At 42.9% G+C, this 26,721-nt stretch overlaps 1 protein-coding gene across 1 annotated transcript in view; it reads left to right on the top strand.

The window, feature by feature from the left end:
* Positions 1–25,295, top strand: part of grik4 (glutamate receptor, ionotropic, kainate 4) — a 180,982-nt gene extending 155,687 nt beyond the window's left edge. The window contains exons 12-19 of the mRNA XM_030066859.1: positions 4,851–4,964; positions 16,748–16,857; positions 17,922–18,095; positions 19,449–19,614; positions 20,788–21,013; positions 22,458–22,586; positions 23,616–23,734; positions 24,906–25,295. Of these exons, the coding sequence (XP_029922719.1) occupies positions 4,851–4,964; positions 16,748–16,857; positions 17,922–18,095; positions 19,449–19,614; positions 20,788–21,013; positions 22,458–22,586; positions 23,616–23,734; positions 24,906–25,295 (1,428 nt within the window). The remainder of the gene's footprint in view (positions 1–4,850; positions 4,965–16,747; positions 16,858–17,921; positions 18,096–19,448; positions 19,615–20,787; positions 21,014–22,457; positions 22,587–23,615; positions 23,735–24,905) is intronic.
* The last annotated feature ends 1,426 nt before the right edge of the window (positions 25,296–26,721 follow it).

Below are 26,721 nucleotides of genomic sequence, written 5' to 3'. Positions count from 1 at the left end.
GCAAGAGAGGGGCTCGGCAAGAGAGTTGATGAAGGGGTGGACAAAATTTAAGGGGGTGCGCGTGCTTAAAAGTGTGATTTGTCATGGGATGGGGGACGTCTGGTGGTTTGATGTTTGGTTTAAGGCTTAGAAAGGAGGTAAGAGGAATGGAAAGGGTGGCTGAACAGAGAGACAGATTGTGAGAGAAAAGTAAGAAACGGCCACGCTTGCTGATGAAATGCATAAGATGAAAGGATATGAGCAGATCCAGTTGGTAACAGTAAGAGAGGATGCCAGGGGTTAGTCAGGATAACAGGAGCCTGTGTCACTACCAGTGAGCCTCAGACTCTGAAGAAAATTTCACTATGTGAGGGTGATCAGTTGGACAGGTGTCAGACAAGCTGAAGTTAAAGTCAGACAGACCGGAGGCTGTTCAGCCCAAAATCTATCTATGCCCCTTCATCCACAATGCAATGCAGTTAGTGGAAAATGGAGACATAGCTGCAAAGAGAAACAGAACGGCAGACTCAACTCTTCAGGTAATGTCAAATGCCACATACAGAAACTTCAAAGCTAATGTTTTATTCATCTCTTATAGTCACAGCTTTTGATTTTTTTCTCCTTTTGTGCTTTTTCTGTCCTTTTTACCTGGTTAGCATGATATGATTGAATGAAAGTGGAAACCAGCATGGTAGGACAGGGGCAGACAGACTAGCAATGCCATACTGAATATCCAACTTACTAGATTGTTTTTTGAGCTGTAGTAGAAAGCATAAAAGCAGGCAGACAGAGAAGTCCAGCAATCAATATTAATATTCTATGGCCACATAAATATTTCATTAGTTGTTACGACTCTGTGTTCATATTTCAAAGGATAAGCGACTTTCTTTGTTGAAATTGCCTGGATGGTTGTTCCCTGTGCGTGGGCTGCCTTCCGGGGCCGGGAGCATGCGGATCAGACTTTCAAACAATGGAGAGAGGAAGATGAAGCGAGGCTCGAGGAGAGGCGATTGGAGGTGGAAGGGCAAAGTTTGGGGCTGAGGCGAGGGCAGCAGTACATGTTATGTTAGGTCTGAGTCAGGAATGTGTGTCAGGGCAGAAACGCAAGAGGAATGCACTAATTAATGCAGAGACAAAGACTGACATTGGGGCTTGAGGTAAAACACATCACCAAATGTCTAGTGCTAGTCACTTTAAGCAGGCTGTTACTGAAGACATGCTTGTCACATTTTTGAAATATTACATTAATTATGCCCTTTTTTGTACCAGTCAGCTTGGGACAGTGTTGGCATATGAGCTGCATCCCTGCATAGTGGCAAAATAGAAGCCACTAGTTTAAGATGTCAAAAGCCATGACCATGGTTTAGATATATTGGCATAAATCATGCCCATGAATACTGTTAAATCATTTATTTTCTGCATCTGTACAAAACAAATTGTTTTGTTGTGGAAGGTAATCATCGAAATCATATTTCTCTATCCCACTGCTCACTCAGTCAGTGCTCTTTTAGCTTGAAGGGAAGTCTAGCAACAAGCTGTTGCAGCGCTCTGACATGCAGAGGCAGGGGCTTGGACTGTGGCTCAGGTGGAGACTAAATATGCAAGCTTTCCCACCCACAGGGAATTTGTCAGGAAAAAGCTGTAAGCCAACAAATACAATAAAATATTGTGCAGGAAAGCGCCTGAGGATCAGTTTTTCATATGGGGAGGCTCTCTAACCCAGGCTGATTCTGAACTTATTGTACAAACACACACAGTGTCGGTGGGGGAGGACGAAGCTGAGCTCTGCTCCTGTATTGTATATCCTGATCTGTTAATTTCGTCAACAAAGACGATGACAAAAAATGTTCGGCAGCAGCCTTTGTTTCCATGGTGAAGATGAGACGAAACAAGCTATGAATAGGTCCTAGATAATAACAGCTATGACAACATGTATGTTTGGTTTTTGGTTTCTTTACCGGTGGCTCACCAGTAAAGAGTGTGCACCATGTACCAGGGCTTAGTCCCAATCGCAGCAACCGGGATTCGTATCTGACCTCAGGCCCCTTGCTGCATGTTATCCTCTCTCTCTCCCCCGCCCTTCCTGTCTGTCTACACTGTGACTGTCAAATAAAGCAGAAAATGCCAAAAAAATCAAACAAAAAAAAAACAAGACAGGACAAATATGTTATTAGTAGACTGCCATATGTTTAAAAATCACAAAAATGCATTTGACTAAAATGAGACTAAAAATTTTAGTGATTTTGTCAACTAAAACTGGTCTAAAACCAGCAATAAGTCAGATGACTAAAACATGACTAAAACTAATTTTAGTCAAAAGACTGAAAATTAATACTGCTCCTGAACAAGCTCTGCCCTTGAATCAAAGTTACAACATATCAGCTTCTCAGTGAACTCCCTCACAACTTGGTCTGAGGAGGTCAAAGCAATTCACTTCAGTTCAGAAATATGAAAGAGGCACATGTATCAGTTTATGTCAAAATATCTGCTGAAGCAAAAATGTGTTACTTTTGTATTAAACACAAAAAAGCTAATTGTGCCTTTGGGCATTTGATACTTTAATGAAATGGACTCTGCAGGAAAACTGACTCTATTTGACACATATTTGAAAAAGGTCACTGCATAGGCATTGCATACCTGCTTAAGAATCTCAACTGTCAATTGTATGTGAGGTTGCCCACACCGATTGGTTGATCACAGGGGATGCTGTGTATGTGAATTCAACATGAAGCGTTATGCTGTTTATATTTGCGATTTGCATCATGTTTACCTTACATTTGACTTTAAAATTTGGTAAAGGTTCATATTTATTTATTTATTTATTTTATTTTAGGTACAGAATGAATTAGATAGAACACTAAATTGTTTGAAAAGCATTGCAACTCTTCTTTTTCCTCCCCGAGTTTCTTTGTCTGCCTGCATTAAAAGAACAAATGAATGACTGTGACTCTCCTGCACTGCCAATCCAGAAATAATAATCAGCTAGGGCCCCTGTCAACATCTTTTCCTGTCTAACCACTGGGAACAGCTCCTGCCTCCACGCCTTGATTGGTCAAAATTACACCGCTGATGAATTTCAAGGAGCAATTGTTGATTTAAAGGTTTTAAATTACAATAAAATATAGGCCTGTGTTAAGAAGGTCCTTTTGTGTAGATGCCCCCTCCTCTCCGTCTCTCTCTCTCCAGCCGTCTCTCTCTTTCCTTCCGCTGTCTTCTTGAAGCAGACTGGGAGCCTCGAGATAGAAACAGAGAAACTGTAGGTTGTGGATTTTGAGTGGCATCTGCAGCGCAGCAGTAGGGTTCACCTCTCCTCCCTCTCATCCTCCCATTCCTCTCACTCTCTCCAATCCTGTTAGTCCTCCTGCAAAGGACAAAGAGCAATGCATTGTTGCTTTGATTCCTTGTTCCTCGGGGAGATGAAAAATCCCTTGCAGTTGCACTTTGCTGGTCTGTATTATTACTGGGGAGCCATCTAGTATTCAATGTACATTGTCCATTCCTGTGTGTGTGTGTGTGTGTGTGTGTGTGTGTGTGTGTGTGTGTGTGTGTGTGTGTGTGTGTGTGTGTGATATACTGTACCACTGGCTGACTGGCTGCTTTTTCAAATGATTTGTCTTGACAGAGTTCTCTTGGCCTGGCACAATGGCTGCCCAAAGCTCTCTGGTGCCATACACGCACACACACACACACACACACACACACACACACACACACACACACACACACACACACACACACACACACACACATACACACACACACACACATAGCCTATGCACAGTGCCAAGACTGGATTATCCTCAGCACAGATAGCGTTATGGACATACAAAGGGGTTATTGGGTATAGTAGGGCAATTATGAAATAGTAGCCCACTTCTCAGCTTCTTTTTAAGCGTTTCATTTATAATTCCAGCAGCACTATTGGACAGGGTTATGTTTTTACATCATTATAGATGTTTGTCTGTAAGCAGGATGACTAAAAAACATCAAACAGATTTGAATGAAATTTTGTCGAAAGGTTTTATCACCAGTTGGCCAGAGGCAGCAGTGACATTGGGGCATGAATTCTCCAAAACACACAGTTGAGCAATTAATTGAATAATTCATGTAACACCACCAACATCACCAGTCTTTGTGTGCCTATCAGCAGACATAAGTAGAGACAAGCCCTCTATTACTGGCCTCAAACAACCTGGAGGCAGTGGCGAACTCATTTGCAGTTTTAGCATAACAGAATGTCCAAAGCCTGCAGAGAGAGCCTGACGGCAGCTAGTGACAGGAGAAATGCAGTGCAGTTTTTTGAGCATTGGGGGCAGTGTTGAGCCAGTCCAATATCAAGGCAAAGCATGTAATCGAGGCATCGGTCCACCAGAGGAAAGTGTGTTAGAGTGACATTGTGTGTCACTGAGGCATGAAAAACACATGATTGTATGAAAGAGCAGTAAAGTGACATGACATGACATGAGAGTGACAGAGTCCACATGAGGAGGCAGGTGGGCTGGTGGAGGTCTAACACATGGACTTTCCCGTCAGAGACCTGAGTTTAAATCCACATCCAAAGCAAAACCGGATTTTATTTTTAGCGTGTTTGCTAATTTTAGCTAACGTTTGCTAATGTCTCTTTGAACCTCCATCTGCTTCATTTCTCCTGTTCAGAATTCTAAAAGAAAAAACAATCTTTTACAGAGTTACCATAATTATACCATTATTGTCACCACCTGGTTGTGGATTCAAGATATTCTTGAGGATGGTGTATCTTCCTTTCTATACTGTCACTGGGGTGCCTCTATATGGCCATGCCTTTGTGTGTATGTGTCTGAATACATCTGTGTGTGTTTATATGCACATGCTCCCATCTCTGTATGTTTCAGAAAGCTGACCTGGCAGTTGCAGGCCTTACCATCACAGCAGAGCGTGAGAAGGTCATTGACTTCTCCAAGCCCTTCATGACCCTTGGCATCAGCATCATGTACCGTGTCCACCTGGTGAGTTACCTTCTCCTGCCCCCCGCTTTCTCTCACTAACCAATCCAACAGCTTCACATACAGCCTGCTGAGAGCCCACAGCAGGCAGTCAGCCATGTCTAATAGCTTACCTGCAAGCCCTCTCTCTGTAGGCCCATACAGCATATCTGTCTGAGTCTATCTAAGTCCTTCCATAACCTCTCCTCTTCTGCGCCTTATCGCCTCCTCTACCCCTCAGCCGCTCCATCTCCCTGACTTTTGTGAGTCTTCCCTTCAGCCAGGCTCTGTACCCCTCCACTCCTCTGTCTTCCTGCTGCTCCTTCATGCCATCATCATCCTTCTGTCTCTGTCGCTGGAGTGTCTCCTTTTTAAAGGACCACTTCATCCGAAACACAAGAAAATATATCAATTTAGATAGTTTCTGTGTGATTTAGTGAGGGTTTCAAGTCTGCTGCAATCTTCCTTGTTTCTGCAAAACAGTGGGGCTGGATGGGTATTGCTTTGTGGATGTTAAAGCATCAAAAATGTATTTACATGCTCTTCCTGCCTGAGCACACTGGCAAAATGTATCTACTTATTGGGGGCAGATGAATACAGCTTGCTGATGCTCTTCACTAGAAAATTGTTCCCTGAGAAACTCTTAACCGCCGTGAGCCGTAAACTATGTCATTGTTTTTGGAAAAAGCTGTTGCTGTTGAGCTTTTCATTAAGGATGCTCCAATAGATTTGAATCGGTTGATGATGACTCGCTCGTTGGTCTCCAAATTGGCTAATCTGGAAAACCGACCTATGATTATGGATCTGTGCAGGGTTACCCAAGCCTTGCCTCTCCTGAAGTCCTGACCGCCTGAGGCCAGTTGTTTCCAACCTTTAGATGTAGGAACCACAGCCAGTTTCAATCAGCTGGCGATGACTGTGATGAAAAACTAAACTAACAGGAGACACCACTTGGCTGCTCCTCCCGCTGCTGCGGTGGTGATGGAAGCTAGCTGTTAGCCGCTAGCCTAGCTGACACGGGATTAAATCATCCTGTCTCTGGCTGGAAGCCTGGAAGTTTAATCAATCTGAATAGAGCTTCTGGTCATACAAAACAGAACACAGTGAGCCAAACAGGGAAGTCACAAGGAAAAATGTTAATCACTGTAATTTTAATTGTTGATGAATGTTTTGTCGTCTATGCAGATAAATAGAGAGTAAAGTGGTGATCATTTGAAAGACTGTTCATGGTGATATGTAGCAGTAATTATAGGCAGGACAGTACCAACCTGTGTCAAAAATCAAAAAGACAAAATTGTTACTATGATGTATTGTCCAATTTGACTTCTTTTTGTTTTAAATTTAAAAAGCCTACCAAATTCGAAATGTGTTACTTGGCATTTGCCTTATACTACAACTGAGCTGGCAACACATCTTTCAGCAGTCCATAGAGCCCTCTTTCTAGATTTTTCATCGGCATTAAACACAAAACAATCGGACATTCTGGTGTCAAACATAATTAAGCTAGAACTGAATCCATATTGGGATTCACTGGTATCCGTCTGGTCTCACCGATAGAGCTCAGATTGTGAAGGTGAACAACACCATTTCATCTCCCATCACGACCCATGTCAGTGCCCCACGGGGTTGTGTGAGTTCAGCCATGCTCTCTACTCTCAATACTGGCAATTGTTGCACAATATATTACATTGCACAATAAATTCTGAAGTATGCTGATGATACAGCCTTAATATCGCTGCTAAGTTATACAGAAAACCCTGAAATGCACCAAAATGGCTTAAATAAAGTGGTAGAATGGAGTGACAGTATTGCTTTTGAGATAAACACAGAGAAAACAGAGGGAAATGTCTTCAGTTTACCTCCTGATTCCTACAACGTTCCTGTCGTTATTCATAATGAAAAATCATGCAGGTATTTTCATATAAATACTTGGGTGTAATGATTGATCATCTGTTATCCTGGAAATACCTTGTTGACCTTGACCCAAACAAAGAATTTATTTTCTCAGATGTCTCAGGTCTTATGGCACTGGGAAACAAATTCTGCTCTTATTTTTTGCTTCTGTGATTATGAGTGTTCTGCAGTGTGTTCCTGTGTGTGTGTGTGTGTGTGTGTGTGTGTCTCATTGTCTCTAACTCCCTACAGGGTTCCACGTTTCAGTACAGTCAGACTGAAACCCTCTTTTGTGTATCAGTCAGTCCTAAAGTTAAATGAAGAATGCAATCCCAGATCAAATGTATGCTGAAGTGCCCTGATATCTGCAGTAGTAGAGTATTGTCCCCAGCGATTGTGGTGTTATGTAAATGAAAGTGCTTTCTAATTGCCTTTTTGTTACGTGCTGTTACAAGTGGAGCTGCTGTTGATGCACAAAAAATTCCAGCCCTGGGTGACAATAAAGTATCAATCAATCAACAATGTAGAACACCACTCTTAAAAAGAGACAGCAGTTACAGTTTTTATCAAAGAGAAACATTTGTCTAGATTAATAATAATAATAATAACAATAATAATAATAATAATAATAATAATAATAATAATAAACTATCTGAATCAAAATTGGCTGATCATGTGTGATAGGTATTGGCCCCAAAAATCCAGAGCATCCCTATTTTTCATATGTACATTTCTGATCCATAAAACAATACCCATTTAGCCAGGAAACAAAGAAGATCATAACAGACTGGAAACCTCACAATATCACACAGAACCTATCTGCATATCTGTATTTGGGTGAACTGTTGCTTTAACACTGCTCAGTTCTTTTCACTTGTCCTCTGTCTCCCCATTTCCTCCTTCTGTCACTATGCACTGTCTTGACAGCACCAGATGGTGTGTTTTTACGGTGTGAACCGCCTGATGAATGTAGCTGTTTCACAGTTGTTCTCTGCTTGCCCTCTGATTGGGACTAGCCATCTTATTCACACCAAATATCGCCCACCACTGTCCACGGAGAGAAAGCACAAGCAACAAACAGTGAAACAGCTACGCTGGAGGTGGAAATGAGCCAGTGTGTGCAGAGCCCCTGGCCCATTAATCATCAGTCCTCCCCCCAAAAACCAAGGTGACACAATGGGGCCCAGTATGGCGCTGGCCACAGGCCGTATGGAGGTGCTTTGGCACCAGTGCAAGCTAACATTAGTGTAGTGTCCCAGTGGGGCGTTTACCTGCCGTCCCTCTTGCTGCTCTCTCACCTTCTTTTAATACTCCCTCCATCCCTCTTTCCCTTTCCCTAGTTGGCACACAGCACTAATAGGTGTAGCAGCGAGGGACTCAATTGAGCACCCAACAGTTGGGGAGAATCAATCGATGCTAGCAGCAGGTGCTGTGTTAAATGGGCCGCTGCGTAGCGTATCACCTTTGAAGTGGGAGGCAAGGAGGCAGGCAGTCGGGTGGCAGGATGAAGAGGTAATAGGGGGCTGACGTCTCTCAGGGCCGGCTGTGTGCAGAGTCACATGGTAGAATTAGCACAGATCTGTCCCAGTTGACCCCCGATACCGGTGTAATAGGTTAGCAAGAGAGAAGGAGGGAAAGCACTTATTAAGATAAGGAATGGTCGCACAGAGTGTTTGGAGTGAGAAAAGTGAGAAACGGGAAAGGGTAAAAGATAAGAGGGAAAGTGAAGACAGGTGTCCTTTCTCTTTGTCCCGCTCTTTCTCTGTTTTTCTCTTGCAGCCTCATTCTGTCTTCCTTACTCTCACTTTGCCCTGTGACATTTTCTCAGCTCTGACTCAGAGCAGTCCCTTAGCAAGCCTCTGAAATTCGATATTTGAATTTCTGTGACTGCACTTGTTTAGTTCTAATCTGCTGACTATTGATCTGAAACATAGCGATTCTTACAAGGGGGGTTGCTGCTTATTTCAAACTTTAAATGAAAATTTCAGTCTGATCAATAAGAATGGTGAATGCAATAAAATAAACACGCCTGTTGGGTATTAATTACCTGCAGAGACAATTCTCTCTCTCTCTCTCTCTCTCTCTCTCTCTCTCTCTCTCTCTCTCTCTCTCTATCCTTCCTTGTCTCTTTATGTGCTTCCATGTATCTGTATTATGAACATTGCACTTAGCAGTAACATCAATACAGTATAAAAAGGACAACACTGTTATTGCAAAATTGTCCACCTCTAGTGGAAAAGTGTTTCCCACAAGTGTTTCCCATGTTCCACGTCCTATACCGTTATGGATCCAGACAAACCTGACTGATAATCAGAAACAAGGCCATCTAGGTGCCTAAGGCAAGACACCTTCTGTCAGTAACCAAGAATGCAACACTCACACGCAGGGTGAAACTGTTCAACAGTACTTGGCTCTGCCGGTGATGATGCTTTAGGCTACTCCCCTCTCCAGCTGTTTGGGTTGTCCCAAGAAATTTTGTGAGTGTACCTGTAAATTTTGCATAATATTTAGCCTTTACAGTGCAGATGTGCAAAGACTCACAAACACAGCACAGTCCAGACCTGCAACTGTAGACAGCCTTGTCAAATTGATTAGGCTCAATGTTCATTAAATTATCATAATATAGGTCAAACATTTGATACATGAGTGACTTCATCAATTGTGTTGCCCGACAGTGCTCTCTTATATGGTATCATTGGTGTGAGTGGCAAAGCTTGTTAAAGTAGAGTGTTTAAGGGGCATGCTTTACTGTAAGCTAACTAGACTATAATGCTGTAAAAACCATGATGCTACTCTGCTCTGCTTTTCATGTTTGTTGCCTAATGGGGCCTCCTTGCTGCTAATAAACATAGCTAGAGAGTTTTTTGTTTGTTTTTTTGAATCAGAGTTGAACTGCGCCTGACCTACCTGTGCTGTGCAAATTCATCCCCCACTCCATCTGTGCTGTGGCTGCTGCTCTGCTCTCCATGTCACTCTATACTCACTGTAGGTTAAATCCCAGGCCAGGCAAGGACATCGATGATAAATATTTCTTTGCAAAGAAAAATTGCTTGTGAGGTATATGCAATGCAGTGGTGTATTCGTCATAAATCAGATCTCAGACTCATCTGATGCCAGTGTATGTGGCATTTCACATTTAATGGGGTGCTGTGCCAGTCAATAATGTTATTCCTCCCTTTCCTCCCTCCTCTAGTGCCCTCTCCATCAGGTAGCGCCCTATGAACTGTCCAATTGACCAGGGCCCAACAACCTTGGTCAGAGAGGTTTTAATGATCAAAACCTGTCCTCTCATTACAAAAGACTGCATGATAAGCAAAGATTCGAACACTGTGAGGGATGTTAAGGGCCATCCCATCATTACAGCATCCTCAACTCTCAATTAGACTGCAGGACTGTGTGTGTGTATGTGTGTGTGTGTGTGAGTGAAAGAGAGAGAGCGAGAGAGCGAGAGGTGCCTAATTAGACAGAGGAGTTAATTAGGGGTGTGTAGAAGCCGTGTCAGACTCAGGAGCTGCCCTCGGGGTAGAAGGAGGCAGAAGCAGCCGTATTGACTGTCTGGCCACACATGACCCCAGACAAAAATTACACAGTCACAATCACACACAGCCCCGTGCAAACATATGCAAACACTCGCACAATCTCATAAACACACCCACATACTGTAACACACGGTCACTCACGTACACAAAACACACAGACATAAACAGGCCAGACAGCCCGGAGAGCCCAAGGAGCAGCAGGATGTCTTTGTGAATATGACCCTCGACAAATCAACAGCTCTCCTCACATTGCCCCTGCTGCAGCCGCAACAACCCAAACAGCTGACATGTGTGCCCTGACACAATTAGCAATGCACATTGTATCAAAGAAGCCAAAAAAAAAAAAAAGACAGGAGGCAGGAAGGGGGGAGAACATAAAATAGAACGAAGAAGCAAGAAATAGGTCAAAACAGCGGAAAAAGGGCTGGAGAGAGAGCAGAGGTAACTGCTGGAGCTGGAAAAAAAAGCAAGAAGGAGCGAGAGTTGAAATGACAATCGGTAGTCTCCTTCTGTGAGTCAGTATTCAGGCGAGCTGCCTCAGGGGGCAAGAGTGTGGTGTGAATACCAAGAAGCAGCATGACTAGGTGAATTCCTTGACTGGATAACCTCACAAGCTCCTCTAGCCACGATCCTAACATGGAGGCAGTCCCTTGAGAGCGAGGGAGATAGAGAGTGAAGAGAGGGAGGGACAAGGAAAAGGAGAGAGAGCACAAGGGCAATCCAAAGTAAAATAAACAAGTTGTCCATCTGCTTGTTAAGAGGGACCACGGACAAACGGACGATTTTTATAGCCAGTGTTTCCTTGCTATTATATTTGTTGAGATGGGCTCATAAAATAACAGATATGAATAATGGCCCCCCTAAGCATTACCTCTGTTTTCCATCTTGTCCTTTTCCATCCACAAAGATTACTGTTGGGCCTGTACCGCGATGATAAACTTCTGTAAAATGACCCCCTTCTCCTTCCCAGGGCCAAGGCAAACCTTTGCATACTTCATACTTAATGATTCAGTGTCTTGCCCAAGGGCAGGTTGGCATGCAGGATGCAAAATGAAGTCCATGGCCCACCACGAGGTCTCAAGAGGATCTCAGAGGTTTGCCAGTAAAAGGAGGAATAAATTAATTTCACTTTTATGATATTCCTTGTTCCCCGTGACTGAAATTTCAGTAGCGCTTCAGTGCAATTGTACAATGATTGAATTCAATATTAAATTTCATGAACATTCAGTACTCTCACCGAATGTGTTCTACAAGCTGAAATTTCATTTCAGTGAGTTAGAATAGAAGAAGGGGAAGGATTGTGAGAGTCAGAGTTGCAGTTGGCTCTTGACACTGTTTGACTGCAGTAGTCAAACAGCTGAAAACATTCAACAGAATTAGACAGTCTACCACGTCTTGAGTCCCAGTCCACTTCAACTTATTGACAGACCCAGTGTCAGCAGCAAAACACAGAACCGTTTCACTCACAGAGTCAGTAAAGATGGACAAGCAGCCAACACACGGTACCAAAAATCCCAAAAGTTTCTGCAAAGCCATTAAGGGCAAATACGACTACACATTGATTGATGTTTTTTGTCTTGGTATCGTTGCAGTATTGAATTTTTTAAAATATTAACATTAGTGGTGGTATAGAGGTCCACATTCTGGTATTGTGAAAGCAATCGAAGGGAATGAAAAGAATGTCTGATTTCATCATCATTTGTCGTCATCCTCTAATTGTAGCTTGACTAAACCCACATGTTTTGTTTTGTTTTTTTTTTTTCATTTCTGCACCTTAGGACACAATCCTGTTGTACATCAGGATCAGATGGTTCTTGCATGTAAATTTTAGGAGCCCCTGCCAATGCACCACCCAGCTTCCCCTGAATTTCTGCTGCAGTTTTTGTCTCAAAATATAAGCACTCTTAGACAGTGTTGGGGAGTAGTTTCACTACATGTAATTAAATTAGTTAAATAAATTTCCACTAGCTTGCTGGGATTTCAGTTAAGTTTTCATTTGCAAGTCAACAAGATAAATTACAGTTTTGGACGATTTGAAGCGTCAGTGTGAAGAACCCATTTGGTGTCAGACAAGTTTAGGAGGTGTTTTCCAGAGAACTAGGTTAGATTGAAAAATATTTGGGTTTAGTTTTTAATGTTTTGAATGTTAATGTGTAAAACTAAACTTAAATCTATAAAATGACAGTTAGTCATAAACAATGATACAATTCACAAATATTACGTGAGGTGGTTGCATGCTTTTTTGAACTTACCTCTCAAATTGAAATTCTGCTTGGTGCAGCGATTAAATTGCACAAGACAGGTGTCTGAATGATCGACATTGTACACAAGAACAAAGCTTTTACTTTCATCTTCCATCATCGTCTTTTTTTTAAATTAATTGTGTGTTTAAATGTGTGATATGCAGGCAGCATAAAGTCAAGTAAAAAACCTTTCACAATAAAGGAATTATAGTGGCAACGTTTTATGCAATTTGTTATAATTTTGCATTACATTTTTTGATTTGATCATTTTTCACAAAGTACTCTAGTTTGAGCTACTTTTTTCCCCAAATAGCTTTAGTTAACCAAACAATACTTCTCCTGAGGGTAGCTTTTCTGTAGTTCAACATCTCCCAGTGTGATTTAATTGCTAGCCTACAACGCTATGATTACAAACCAGTTGCTCCAACACTGCACTCAGAATGATCCTTTGAAAACATGCAGCACAGTCAAATCTGCTGTTTTTCATTTGCAAATCAGAAATCTTTGATCTTTTCAGGTTCTTACACTAAAATTGTCCAAATTCTCGCGTTCTCCCTCTCGCACTACACAGTAACTAAGTACCACCTTAGCCATGCTCTTGGTGTTTCTCCTGCCAGGAAGCTGCCTCCTCTGCCTCAGCACAGTGGGTCCCTGGGCTGCCCAAGCATGCCTCTGCCCTTCTGTGGATGAGTGACAGTACAGACAGCTGCTGACAGGCTTTGAAATATAGGCATGCGCATACACACTCACATACACGCACGCACACTTACTATCTAGCACACACAGGCTCACTTGGCTCACACTTTGAGAATGAATGAACCCCTGTCTGAGCTCATCCAAGTCCATTCAGTTAAATATAGTGCTGTATGGACCGGGAGGCTCTTATAAATAAAATATTGTTTCAGACCTTGCCCTCTCAAGTGAGTTTATCATTGATAAATTTAGGATTTTTGAATTATGGTCTTATATAAGTTATACCGTCATTATACTTACAGTGTTGGCATGTAAACGTTAAGATGATTAGAGGTACGCCCTTGTGATGGACTGGTGTCTGATGCGTCACACTGCAGAAACGAGAAATGGCCACCTGACCTCTGAGATCCTTGGCTCAAGCAAGGCTTCCATGGATTATTTAAGATGCATTCATTTCAAATTGGAACTTGAAATGTCTCCCATGTAAATTTTTGACCTATAACAACCTTGAGTAAATGTGGATGCCAGCAAGAATTTTGCTCCAGGTGTAAAACCAGAATGTATACAGTATTTGTTTCCTTGCTAAATAAACACTCTTATATTGCTTCATTTTTACCATAAACAACAAAAAGACAATGTGTCTTCGGCCATTTTTGTGTGCCCTGACACCACCTTAACTAAACTCAGAGAAACTGAAGCTCTGAAACAATACCCAAATTTCCAACTTGTAATTCCGAGTTGGCTGACCCGTCAGTGTTTTTTTTTTTCTTTTTTCCCCCAAGTCGGAGTTCTGAGTTGAAATGACCACAACGTTAAATAATGTGAATTCCTGGAAGTTAACTTAAAACCAATTTACAAGCACACCATTTTATATCACGTGTTGTGTGAATCACCCAGATCATGTGTCACAAAAATGTGTTTGTTGTCACTTGATAATTCTTAAAGAGAGCCTGTAAAACCAATTTCACTTCATTTCAGTTATGGAGTTTTGCAGTTGTAGCATTCTCCCAGAGAAAGTAGCTTGCTTCGTTTTTTGATGTTTGCAGATAGATTTGTTGTTGTTTTTTTAATTCATTTTATACAGTTTTCATTTATCAGAACCTCCGCTGGCTCATTAGTGTGTCTGCCACAGCTCCTCCATGTATAATTCCACCTCTCAGTCTAGAAAACATCTTTCTTACAGAATCTCAAAGCACACAACATTACAGTGCTACAGTCAAGGTTTGTCAACATCATGACCACCCCTTGTTTTTCCTGTCGTCCTTGTGATCTGTCTCTCTCTGTCTCTCCTGCTATCTCTCGCTCTGTCATTCCCTCTCTCTGATCTGCTTCTCTGCTCTCCTCTCCACCATCTGTTAGCATTAGACAGTCGTGTCTCCGGAGCAATCTTCATGCTTAATAATAGTACCTTGGTGGGAGCTTAAGATGGGGACAAGCAGGGCAAGCAGTTAACAAAACGCTGCTTCAGCATGCACCAAACTCGACCAGTAAACAGGCCAACTCGTCAGCACATACTGCTACCACCCTTAGTTACAGGCTGCCAGCGAGGGAGGCTTGGCAATAATAATCACTCGACTACGGTTTTCTCAACTTGTGGGATGGCCATTTTGCATTGCACCACTCCATTGTTCTAGAAATGGATTTTCAGACAGCTATCATCATCATCGTAAGGGTGATATTCTATAGATAGACTGACAGACATTAACACAGGGAGGCTGGTTTGAATCATGCTAAAAATGACCCTCCTCTCTTGCTTTGCCTCTCCTTCCTCCTGCGTCAGTCGTATTTTACTCAGATAGGCTAATATGCAAGTGATTAGAGGCACATTAATGAATTTTCATCTCTGTGGAAGCCTAAATGGAGGTTCGTTTATCATAACAAATGCCCAGGAAAAATCATCTCACCCTCTTGCTGCAAATTTAATAATAGCTTCCAGGGCATCAGAAATATATTGCTGCAGTGTTTTGGCAAGAATGATGTTTCTGCACCTAGTGGAGTGTCTTTAAACAAAAAGATACGCAGGCTGTTCAGGTGAACACAGCAGCACTGCATGTTGATGTAGAAAGGGAGAATAAGTGTTTCCACATGGTTGTGTGTGTGTCCTCTCAACATTTTGACAGTTGGTTGTTTGATCATCCACAATATTTAACCGTCCTGCTGCCCCTCTGCCAGCTCCGCCACCAGTGCCATAGTCATTAGCAGGTGGCCGACGTGCATCTCTATGTAGATGGGTGATTTTCCCTGGCTGATGCTTAGTCGGCAAAGCTATATACATACACATACCAAAATGCAAGTGCATGCACGCACACGCACAGTCTCCCTGCTCGTTGGCTGTATTTCACCAATAATTGGTTTCATTTAGAGGACAATCGCTGTTGGTACTGGATAATGAAACATTAGGAATTAGCCCCTATATTCCCACTGGCACTACTAGCTGCCAAACCTATTTTAGCCACTTTATCCCAGCTTCCACTGGTTGCCAGTTCGACTTTATACATTACAGCGTATAGCTGCACCAGCACAGCTAGCCTCACAGTTTAATCCAAACCTATTAATCTCTTCCCCGTTTTTGTCTGGGCAAGGCCACCACATGCTCCCAGGCATACAGAAAGTCAACTATAGGTCACAGGAATGAATGTCTGTTTAATGTAGCAGTAATGGTTTAGTTTATTATTTGACCTCACCATCCCGGTAGAGCATGTAACCTTGTGGAGAATGCAAATGCGTCTGTTGTCTTTATCTCTGTTACTTAATTTGCTAATCTGGCCTTGGCCCTCTGTGTGCATGGACTAAATAATGTATCCATTATAATTGCATATAAGCAGTACACTATACTAGTTAAAAGGAACTAGCTCAGTGAAAACTAAGCTGTAATGTCGTACCAATATACAGCCTTGTGCTGCTCTGCTCACAAGCCATGAGAGGCTAAGCTGTGCTTTTATACAATGTTAACCTGAATGTTTACATGCAAATAAGATCCATATTATTATAGTGATTTAGGATGGGGAGTTGTATGCTCATCATGTCAAAATCCTTTTATTTACTGCTAGAGTCATCTCTATCTTTTTTTTTTTTTTTTTTTCAAATTATCCAGGCGGTAATAAACGTTAGTTAATACAGATCAAATTGTGCCCAGGGCACCAGAATCAACGCTGAAATTCAGCAGTGTTTCTTGTTAATTAATCTTGGTGCTCTCTGTTCAGAAGTGGTGTTAAACACTCTGATTTTTGTTTTTGTTTTTTTTTCACATGCTAATTATTTCCTCTCCACCTCTACCTGCTGGTACTTAACCTGTTACCCCTCCTCCTGCAACAAAAGCTGCTGTTGGGCTTGCTTGTGTAATTTGGATGTAGGTTCAAAGTGTCACTGAGTGTAAGATGAAAGCTGAAATGATTCTAACACTGTGCCGCTTGTCTGTGTCTGTGTTTGTGTGTTGTAGGGACGAAGACCAGGCTACTTCTCCTTCCTGGATCCCTTCTCCCCTGGAGTTTGGCTCTTCATGCTGCTGGCCTACTTGGCTGTCAGCTGTGTCCTCTTTCTGGTGGCCAGGTAAAGAGATCGCCATTAAAATTTACTGGGCAGTGAGGACAGAGGGAGAAAAAGGAAAGGGAATGAGAAGAGGAGCACTAAAATAAGAGGAAGAATTTTAGGGGGAAAAGGGACAAAGGAACAGGTGTCTATCCAGTCTCTCCAGCTGATCGTCCCCATCTCACTGAGAGGGACGCTCCCTTTCCAGCAGCAGGTCCCCAGCACCACACTGACACCTGGTGGCCAGGCAGGGAACTGCCACGACTGCTGGTGCAAATCAGTATCACAGAGACAGTATCATTATTGCCCTTGACTCCTGCCTTTGCTGAGGATTTTTCTTTATTTACAGTGCAAATTGCATGCCTTGTGTAACTGCTGCTGGAGTGAAATTGACATAAGATGCCCGAGACAGCTAGATCACTCCTCTAACAATTGCCAAGTTAATAACACCTTTTGATATGGAATTCCTCATGTTAGTTAACCTGTGTACAGTCTGTCTGCTGAGGACAGCTAAGTACAATTTACTGTTATTATGTTCAGTTCCTCCTGTTGCAACACAAGTGGGTGGTGTAGTGCCTCGAACCTCACACAACCTCACGCTTCAGTTTTGCCACCTGCAAAAACATTAATTTTCTATGTGGCTCTCTGGTTAATTGTTGCTAATCAGAATGAAGTCTTACTCTGGTTTTCTGACATAGACCACAATATGACCACAGTATAACATAAAACATGCAGTTGTCACACACCTTCCAACAGTTCCACTTCATACCACGACATTTGAACATGCCAATTATAGGCTGCCTGCACTCCCAGCGTGCATGTAGACAGCTCATGGGGAATGGAAAGTAGTTTGCTCTCCCTGGGGAGCCAAGGTGACTTTGTGCTCAGTTGACTTGTTTTGCTCCTTCTTTTCCTCTCCCTCTCTGTCTCCATTTCACTTGCTCCCTGTCCCTTGAGTTTTGCTCTCGTCACATTTCATATCTTACTTTCACTCTTGTTTGTTTCGCTCTTGTTTGTCGTCCCCGTCCCATAACTCCTCCAACTCTCTGTCACTTTGTGTCATCCTCTTGTCTCGCTTTCCCCAGACTGACACCTTATGAGTGGTACAATCCACACCCCTGTCTGAAGGGCCGCTGTAACCTGCTGATCAACCAGTACTCACTCGGCAACAGCTTCTGGTTCCCCGTGGGAGGCTTCATGCAGCAAGGCTCAACCATCGCCCCCAGAGCCCTGTCCACACGTTGTGTCAGCGGAGTCTGGTTAGTATTGACCACAGAGATGCATGCAAATATAGACGCATACTAGAGATATGCATTTCAGCTACTCTCATAGACATTTAAACAGAAGTCTTACAAACAATTGTACAGCTAATCTAAAATAAAATATTCTCTCTTATAACAAGGTCTAACATGGTTGGAAAAAAGGTTATTATATGCATTAAAAGCTATTTGAAAGGCTTGGTAAAATATGACAATAAGCAAATATATTTGAAATTCTGCAGAAGAGAGGACCGTTTTTAGGGGTGCAGTATTATTACAGAGTCGCGCAGTGGCAGTCAAAGAAAAAAATAAGCTGTATATCAAGGCCACCTTTTATCATGACTGAAACAAGGAGTTTTAAGAATTAAGACTCTTAATGAAGTCAATACAAGTCAATTGTGTTAGTATAGCCCAATATCACAAATTACAAATTTGCCTGAAGAGGCTACAGCAAGGGGCTACAGCGATGCAACATCCTATGTCCTTGGACCCTCACATTGGATAAGGAACAACTCCCTTAAAAAAAACTGTAAGAAAAAATAAGAAGAAACCAAAACGAATAAAATGTGGGAGCAAAGCGTTTAAAAGTGGATGGCTTCTAAACAGCTCGACTAGTACATCTGGTGCCAACTAGTAGGACCAGTAACGTTTTAGGCCTGTAGTTGACTAGTCTCACACATCATTAATGCAAATTCTGCTAACAACCTGCAAATACCTCACATAAACATAACCAACATCTTCCAAAGTGGAATGCCATGGATATTGTTCATTTGATAAAGACCAAAGCTTATGCATAAATTTGCACACCATGCTTGTACCCTCACCACCTCCTGCACAGACACACACACACACACAAGGGCATGTTCACACATGTATTAATTCTAATTTGTGGCATATTGCTTCACTGAGGCATGACGGTATTTCATCCTCCATGGGGTCCTGAGGCTTCGTTCTTCAGGTGCCATAACATTGTGGTTGCTTTGATTGTCTGTCTGGTCTCTCCACATGGTTGGACTGCTGGAGTGGTGGTGGTGGCATGTGTATGCACATGCATATGTGAGAGATTGTCTGTGTATATGTGCCTATCTTCTTTGCAGTTGAAAGCTCACTTCATTTCATCCAACCGAGCACCGTCACCATTATCCATGCATATCCATTTGTTCATCCATCCGCTCCGTCATCCTTTGAAAAACCTACAACAGCCTCACCTCTCAGGTGCACGTTTATTTTCATCGACACTTCTTGCATGTCCGCCTATCTCCGTATACCATCCTGCATATTTTCACACCTTCATACATGAATGTGTGTTCCTGCCACATAACTGCAATCCCGTTCCCTATCTTTCCTCCTCAGGTGGGCCTTCACATTAATCATCATCTCGTCATACACTGCCAACCTGGCTGCCTTCTTAACAGTCCAGAGGATGGAGGTGCCTATAGAGTCGGTGGACGACCTGGCAGACCAGACGGCTATAGAGTATGGAACGATGCATGGAGGATCCACCATGACCTTCTTCCAGGTCAGAGGTTACATACGTTTTTTCAAATAGAAGAAATTAGGGCTACAAGCAATCAAACAAGCAATATCCTTAACTTCAGTATCAATATTGTGACAATAGTGTAGGGAGGACTATTGATGTTCTCATGAGACATCCATGCACAAGAGATTTCTGATAAACAGTCATGAGTGATATGGATAGGAAGACCAAGATAGGAAAGGCAAATAATAAAACAGCTACAATAATAAGTCTAATAAGTTCAGGAAACTGCATTAGTTTACCTTAATGCAGCCTTTAAAACCAAGAAAAGACAAGATTTGTGCCATATCATGTGCGATATCCAAAATCCCTGACGGTATCTGCTCTCATATCATTGATGCTGCTATAACCGCAAAATATTGCTCAGCCCAGACTTGCAGAACACATAGTCTAACCCATGCGCACACACACACACACACACACACACATACACACGCACACACACACACACGCACACACACACAGAGGCCGACCTTGGATTCCTCCACAATCAATGGGTCACCAGTGATGTTATCCTCCCCGTCACTTCCCTATCCTTCCTGTCTTCCTCGTCTGACCACAGGTTTTATCTGTTTCCTGCCTGTTCCCCACTCCCATCACTCAATATCCCTCCTCCTCAGGCAGATGAGGCACTAGTTCAGTCTGGTGCCCAGGAGAGACGCATGCTATCGCCTTTCATCCTCCCTGATCCTCTCTAGATTCGACCTCAGTAAGAGAGAGAGACAAAGAGAGAGAATGGGAGAGAGAGTCACAACGGAGAGAGAGACACCCAGGGATGATAAACGGAAGCAAAGGGAGACATCACCTTGTCCTCTCCTGCACTTTTATGTCCACTGGACCTTGAATAATCCCAGGAAGGCAGTGTAGGCCAGGGGATTGTGTGATGAAGATTCTATTTTGGACTCAGTACAAGCTGTGCTAAAAAAAAAAAAGGATTTTTTAACATTAAAGTGCAGGACAGCTCTCAGCAAATCAGCCTTTGAATAAATCCATCAGTCAACAAATGTGGAATAAAAACAAACAAATGAGAAACAATCTGCAGAACCGCGAGATTGAAAAAGATGTGTCTGAGAGCGATAGATTGTTTTGTTTACAGTCCCCTGTGTCCACCTGTCTCTGTGTCTCCTGATCATATCTCCGCTCCCTAATCTCCAGAACTCGCGCTACCAGACCTACCAGCGGATGTGGAACTTCATGCACTCAAAGCAGCCCAGCGTGTTTGTGAAGAGCACAGAGGAGGGCATCGCCCGCGTCCTCAACTCCAACTATGCCTACTTGCTGGAGAGCACCATGAACGAGTACTACCGCCAGAGGAACTGCAACCTGACTCAGATAGGAGGGCTGTTGGACACCAAGGGCTATGGCATCGGCATGCCACTGGGTGAGTGGAGGGGGACAATATGGCAGGAAAGGAGGGACTGAGGGTTGGGTAGAAAGGGTGACCTACTTGATTGTCATCTCACACAAGAAGGAGGCCTGCTGAGGAAAGTGGGAGGGTAAATGTGAAAGAAAGGAGAGACGACAGTAGGAAAAATACAGAAGGGTTTGGCTGAAACGTGTGATTCACTCTGAAGTTAAGAAATGAGGGTACAAGAGGATATGTAAACTTCTCTCTGTTGTGTAAGAGGAGCTAGACTTCGGCAAAGGCACACCACAGGCTGCTGCTGTCACAGAGGAAAATGATGCGGGAAGGGAGAGAGAGAAATACTGTACGACCTTAATGGTTATGCTGTTTTCATGCTGCGGTGTGAGACGTGAGGAGGAGTGAAAAGGAATTGGAAAAGCTATATCTGCTGAATGGGGAACTGTTTCTGTATGACTCCCTGGCTGCTCTGAGAATATAAACACAAGGTTTACCTACACTTTGATCTGAGGTTGACTCCAACTGCAGGTGGAAAAAAACTCACATAAAATAAAAAAAAAAATGGTTGATTTGAACTTCTTTGATGTTTAAAAGATAAATAAACCCACTCTTTAGCATGTGATTTTCAAACTTGCTTACCATGTTTTGACCTACAGTAAACTACAAAAAATGCTCAAGGCACTTCATCTTATATTTTGTCTTATTTACTTATTTATATCTTTCTTTATTATTTGAAAAGTTGAACATTTCTTCAGAGAAGGAAGATAGTTTACCAGTGCAAAACAACAACATTCAACAATTTGAAAAGAGTTGATTGGTTGTTGGATCAGGTTGCACCGATAATGAGTGAATTTTAATCATTGGAGTGCATATTAATTTTGTCTTTCAGAAGGTACAGTTGTATGGCTGAGCACAAGATTGAATAACTTGTTAAAGGGTCAGTTCCACTGGAATAGAAAAAAGACATTTTTCCACTTTTCCCCTAGTGCAGTCCATCTATCCAGATAGCTTCTGTGTGATTTGGTGAGGTTTCCAGTCTGCTGTGATCGCTCCCTATCTGCTCGTTCCCCAGTACACTGGGTATTTGTTTTGTGGAGCTGAAATGGTCAAAATGTATATGTGAAAAACTCAACAGCAATAGCTCTTCCCAAAAACAATTACAGAGATATCCAACATAATCTACAGCCATCCAGGGAAAAGAGTTTTGTTGAGAACTATTTCCTGCTGAAGAACAAGGGCAAACTGTATTGACTGTTTACATTTGAGCTCCACAAAACAACACTCATCCAGTTCAACTGCACTGGGGTGCTGGGAGACAGGGGAGATCACGGCAGACTGGAGACCTTGGATAGATTCTACTAGGGTTAAGTTGGAAAATATTTTTTTGTGTGTTTTGGGTGAACTGTGCCTTTAAAGACTGACCAATGTGTTATGCTGAGCACTTTTCCTGTGTTCTCTGCAGGGTCAGTGTACCGTGATGAGTTTGACCTAGCTATCCTGAAACTACAGGAGGACAACCGTTTGGAGATCCTTAAGAGGAAATGGTGGGACGGTGGCAAGTGTCCAAAGGAGGAGGACCATCGTGCCAAAGGTTTGTCCCCATTTATCCTGGGCCTGGCTCTTGGAAAAGGGTTCCAAGGGCAATGCAAGAACCCTAATGATTGCTGTGCCCTAATGTCTTATGTGAAAGTGAGAAGAAAACTTAATGTAAATGAGGAGGATGATGCTAGAAAAGGGGAAACTGCTTTTAGATCAAATAATGGAGACCAGCTGTGGCATGGCATGCAACAGCAGAAAATTAATGGTATGTTTTTGGCTCGCTGGCTGGCAGGGCCTGAGGACAGGTGTGTCAGTCCTGTCCAACACTTCACTCCACGGCAGCATATCTCAAAATCTGTTGGGCGGATTCTCTTGACATTTTGTGAGCTCATTCACACTCCCAAGAGGATGAACCCTGTATAACAGGAAAAAAAGTCAGTTTTGCACACAGGATATTACAAAATGCAGTCAGATCTGTATGCAACATATCTCTAAATGTAATAAACAAATTGCCGTGATGTTTGGTGAGCACATTCATGCGACCCAGACTATGAACCCTGTTAACCCTGTTGAGCGTTTGTGAACCCTGTTTTTAACCCTGTTTATAAACCCTGCTTACCTCCAGCGCTACCCTCAGGGCAAAATGTTCAAACTCATTGCCATTGACATGTGCCAAGCCAGCTGGACACCAGCAGCGGAGGGTCCATGCATATTCTTTCATTTATTAGCAAAACAATTAGGCTTGACATTTGTGCTTGTGATCACTCTGAAAAATGGTGGGGGCAATAGTTTAATGTTATTTATGTCATACATTTGACCAATCAGGGATGTTCAGCTAAAACTACCAACCAACAGCCCCCAGGACACTGAAGCATTGTCCTGCTTCAGGTGCAGGGACCGTTTTTGGGCCCAGGACTAAAATATGGGCTTATGCCTTTGGTGGAAGCAGGGATCAGGGTTCCCGGTTCTTCAGAAAGAGTTCCTGTGTTCTGGGAGCAGTTCCTGCAGTGGAAAAGGGCTATCTGTCGTGCTTCCTGGTTATATTCTGTCGTCTCTCATCTGCTCTTTTCCCTTCTTCCAGGTCTGGGTATGGAAAACATCGGTGGTATCTTTGTGGTGCTGGTGTGTGGCCTGCTGGTGGCTATCTTCATGGCAGTGCTGGAGTTTGTGTGGATGTTGAGGCAGACACCAGGAACTGAGGTGAGAGAGGGCTATCTAACCTGCATCTGCTTTGTCTCCCTCTCCCCTCCCTGGCACCCTCCCCCACGTGGAGCCGCTAGGCTATCCCACAGTGCTCCACTTTGACAGGAAGGGTTATAAGCCTCCTGTTCCTATGGGTTTCGTGCAGCCCTTGGCCTTCCACTCTCCAGCCTATGAGACATAATCAGCACAAAACCAAAGATATACCTCACTTATACCTCATTTAGAATAATCTACTAGCATTTATGGATTAGTTCCTATGGTATAGTATAGAATTCCTATATAGAAATATATAGAGAGAGCATTTAATGAGTATAGTTAGATCTCATCAGTGGTAAAGTACAGTACAGTGATGCGTATAGGGTGCCAATGAAGAAAGCTTACTCTTAAAAAGTAATTGTGTGAATGTTAACCGTAACCTTAGCCCAGGCTTTCCAAGTCTATATTTTTACTTTAAACATGCCTTACACTTGTTTCTGATGTGATTCCTTTAAAAGATACTTGACAACTGTCTTTTCAAGCACTGTGATTTTTATTCAATAAACTTTCAGCATGTGAAAGTCAAAAACCACGTCATGTGATTTCTTCTTTCCAAGACCTTAGACTTACCTTACACTGTGTATGTGTGTGTGCGTGGGTGTGTATATGTTTATGTGTCTACCTACATGTGTATGTATGCCTGCCATGCTTGTTATTGTGTTCATGCGCAGCATGTGTGGACTGATACCTAATTACTCTTGTTTTGCTCTTGGCTGCAGTATCTTGTCTCTTAGCTGTCATTATAATTGGTTCACAGTTTACACATCTTGTAGATACACAGTGGAGATCATATTGATCGGCGGAGGAGACGTGTGGATAAAACATGTATGTAATGTGTCTGTACGTGTCTGTTTTACAGCAAAGTAAGGCTAAAAATCCCACATATATCTGTTGTCTTCTCTCCTGCCATTTCTTTGCGCTATATCCACGATCTCTGTTATTTCCCACTGTGCATTGATTATCAAGGTAACCATGAAAATTACATGTGATGTGCCTGTGATGTCTGCTGTACCAGTCTGTCCCGATCAAGTCAGTCAGTCAGTGAGTTGTCCGGCCTTTCTCCCTCTCTCTCTCTCCTCTCCTCTTATCCCCCTTTCCCCTTTCTTTTTTCTCCCTGTGTGTGTGCTTTCAGCAGTCAATGTGTGAGGAGATGCTGCGGGAGCTCCAGGGGATCGTCATGTGTCGCGACAGCCTGCAGGTGAGGCGCCGGCGGGGAGCTTCTATGCTGCGACCGCGGCCCCTACCCCTGGAGGAGCGGCGGGCGCGAGCTGCCGCTGTTAGCCTCAGCAACGGCAAGCTCTGCGGGGGCACTGGACTGCCTGAACCCCTTTCCCACAGACTGGCGCAGGAGGCTGCCCTGGTGGCGAGGGGTTGCAGCCATATCCGCATTTGCCCTGAGTGCCGACGCTTCCAGGGACTGAGGATGCGTCCCGCGGGGGCCACCGGGACGCTCCCCTCCCCCACACACAGCGAGGAAAGCATAGAGTGGGAGAAGACCACAAATAGCAGTGAACCTGAATAACATCCAACACACATATCCAGGACTCACTTTCCCAGCATCCACCTCTCCACTTTACAGGGATCAAAGGTCATGTGGTAGCTGTTGTGAGCTTGACCTTAGAGGGCAGGACAATGCTGTGGACCTTGACACCCTGAGGCATCAGCCAGTAGTGAGCTTTGGAGTCTCCTTGGGCGATGTTTTTTCCCTGGTCATTGGAAAAACTGATGAGTCTGTCTCCTTGTGGTCTGTCCCTGTTGGCCCTCTGTCCTATGTTGAGCAGGACGGACAAAAACAGCTATGGGGCATTTGTACTATGCAGTATTTTCAGTCGTTCATCATTGTGCTGTTTCTTTTTCTTTTTTCTTTCTTTATTAAATTATTCCCCTCCTCTGTTATATTATCAGTACTGATATTATTATTATAATTCTTTAAGACTTCAAGCAAATTTTTCCTTTTTTCTTTCTTTTTCCTTTTTTTAAATCTCACAACTTACTGTATGAACGTATATTGCCTCTGAAGAGCTGCAAAGTTGAACAGACTAATGCAAGGTCATTTTTTTTCCCAAAACCTTTTATTTTGAAAGTGCCAAAAAAAAACATACGTATGATCTTGTGGCTGAAGAAAACACCACAGCCTTGAGAAGACAACAAAACAACAAACAACAAAAAGAACTGAACCTAAAAAAAAAAAAAAAAAAAAAAAAACCACAGACAGAGACACACTGACACACGGACTTGTTTTATAGTAGTGATATTCTATAAAAAGAAAATCAAAAAAAGATGTTTTAATTGTTGGTATCTCTGAAAGACAGCGATGTATGTCCAGAGGTGTTGGCGGTTGCTCATTGAATGATTCGTTGCTGAGGTGATTGCTGAGGAGCTGAAAGGCTGATTCCCTGTTCAGAAAATCTGCTCAACAACATGGTGGCTGGAAATGCAACTAGAAATCCCCAAAACATAAACATAAACCCATCCATCTGTTCCTTCCTCCTCTGTGTCTTGACATACCGTCCTCCTCCATCTGTCCTCTACTCTTGACACCCTGACATGACTAGCATCTGTATGATTGTCTCTCCTCACCTGTCCCAATGAAATCGCACCGTCCTTTTATATTTCCCCAGTCCCAAATGTACACACAATCCCCTGCTCAGTATACAGACTGTGCCGGAGATTGGAGGTCATATTTCCCCATAGTGATGCATTCCCTCCATCTCACCTCCTCCTGCATAATAACACCAGGATGAATTCAGCTTTCATCAGGATGAGCCTGCCTGTCTGTGTATGAATTCAATACAATATTAAGCATAGCAGAACCGAGGAAAACATCAGGTCCCTGGAAAAGGATTTTTTTTTTTTAATATCAGCAGTTCTTTTAAATGTCAAGGCAGTTCAGCTATTACTGAATGTGATGTTTTACACACTACGAGAGGAGTATTTCAGTTCAAATC

This window comes from Myripristis murdjan, chromosome 13 (assembly GCF_902150065.1).
Source record: "Myripristis murdjan chromosome 13, fMyrMur1.1, whole genome shotgun sequence".
In the NCBI taxonomy this organism is placed as follows: Eukaryota; Metazoa; Chordata; class Actinopteri; order Holocentriformes; family Holocentridae; genus Myripristis; species Myripristis murdjan.
Note: the sequence above shows the minus strand (reverse complement) of the source record. Positions and strands in the feature narration are given on the sequence as shown.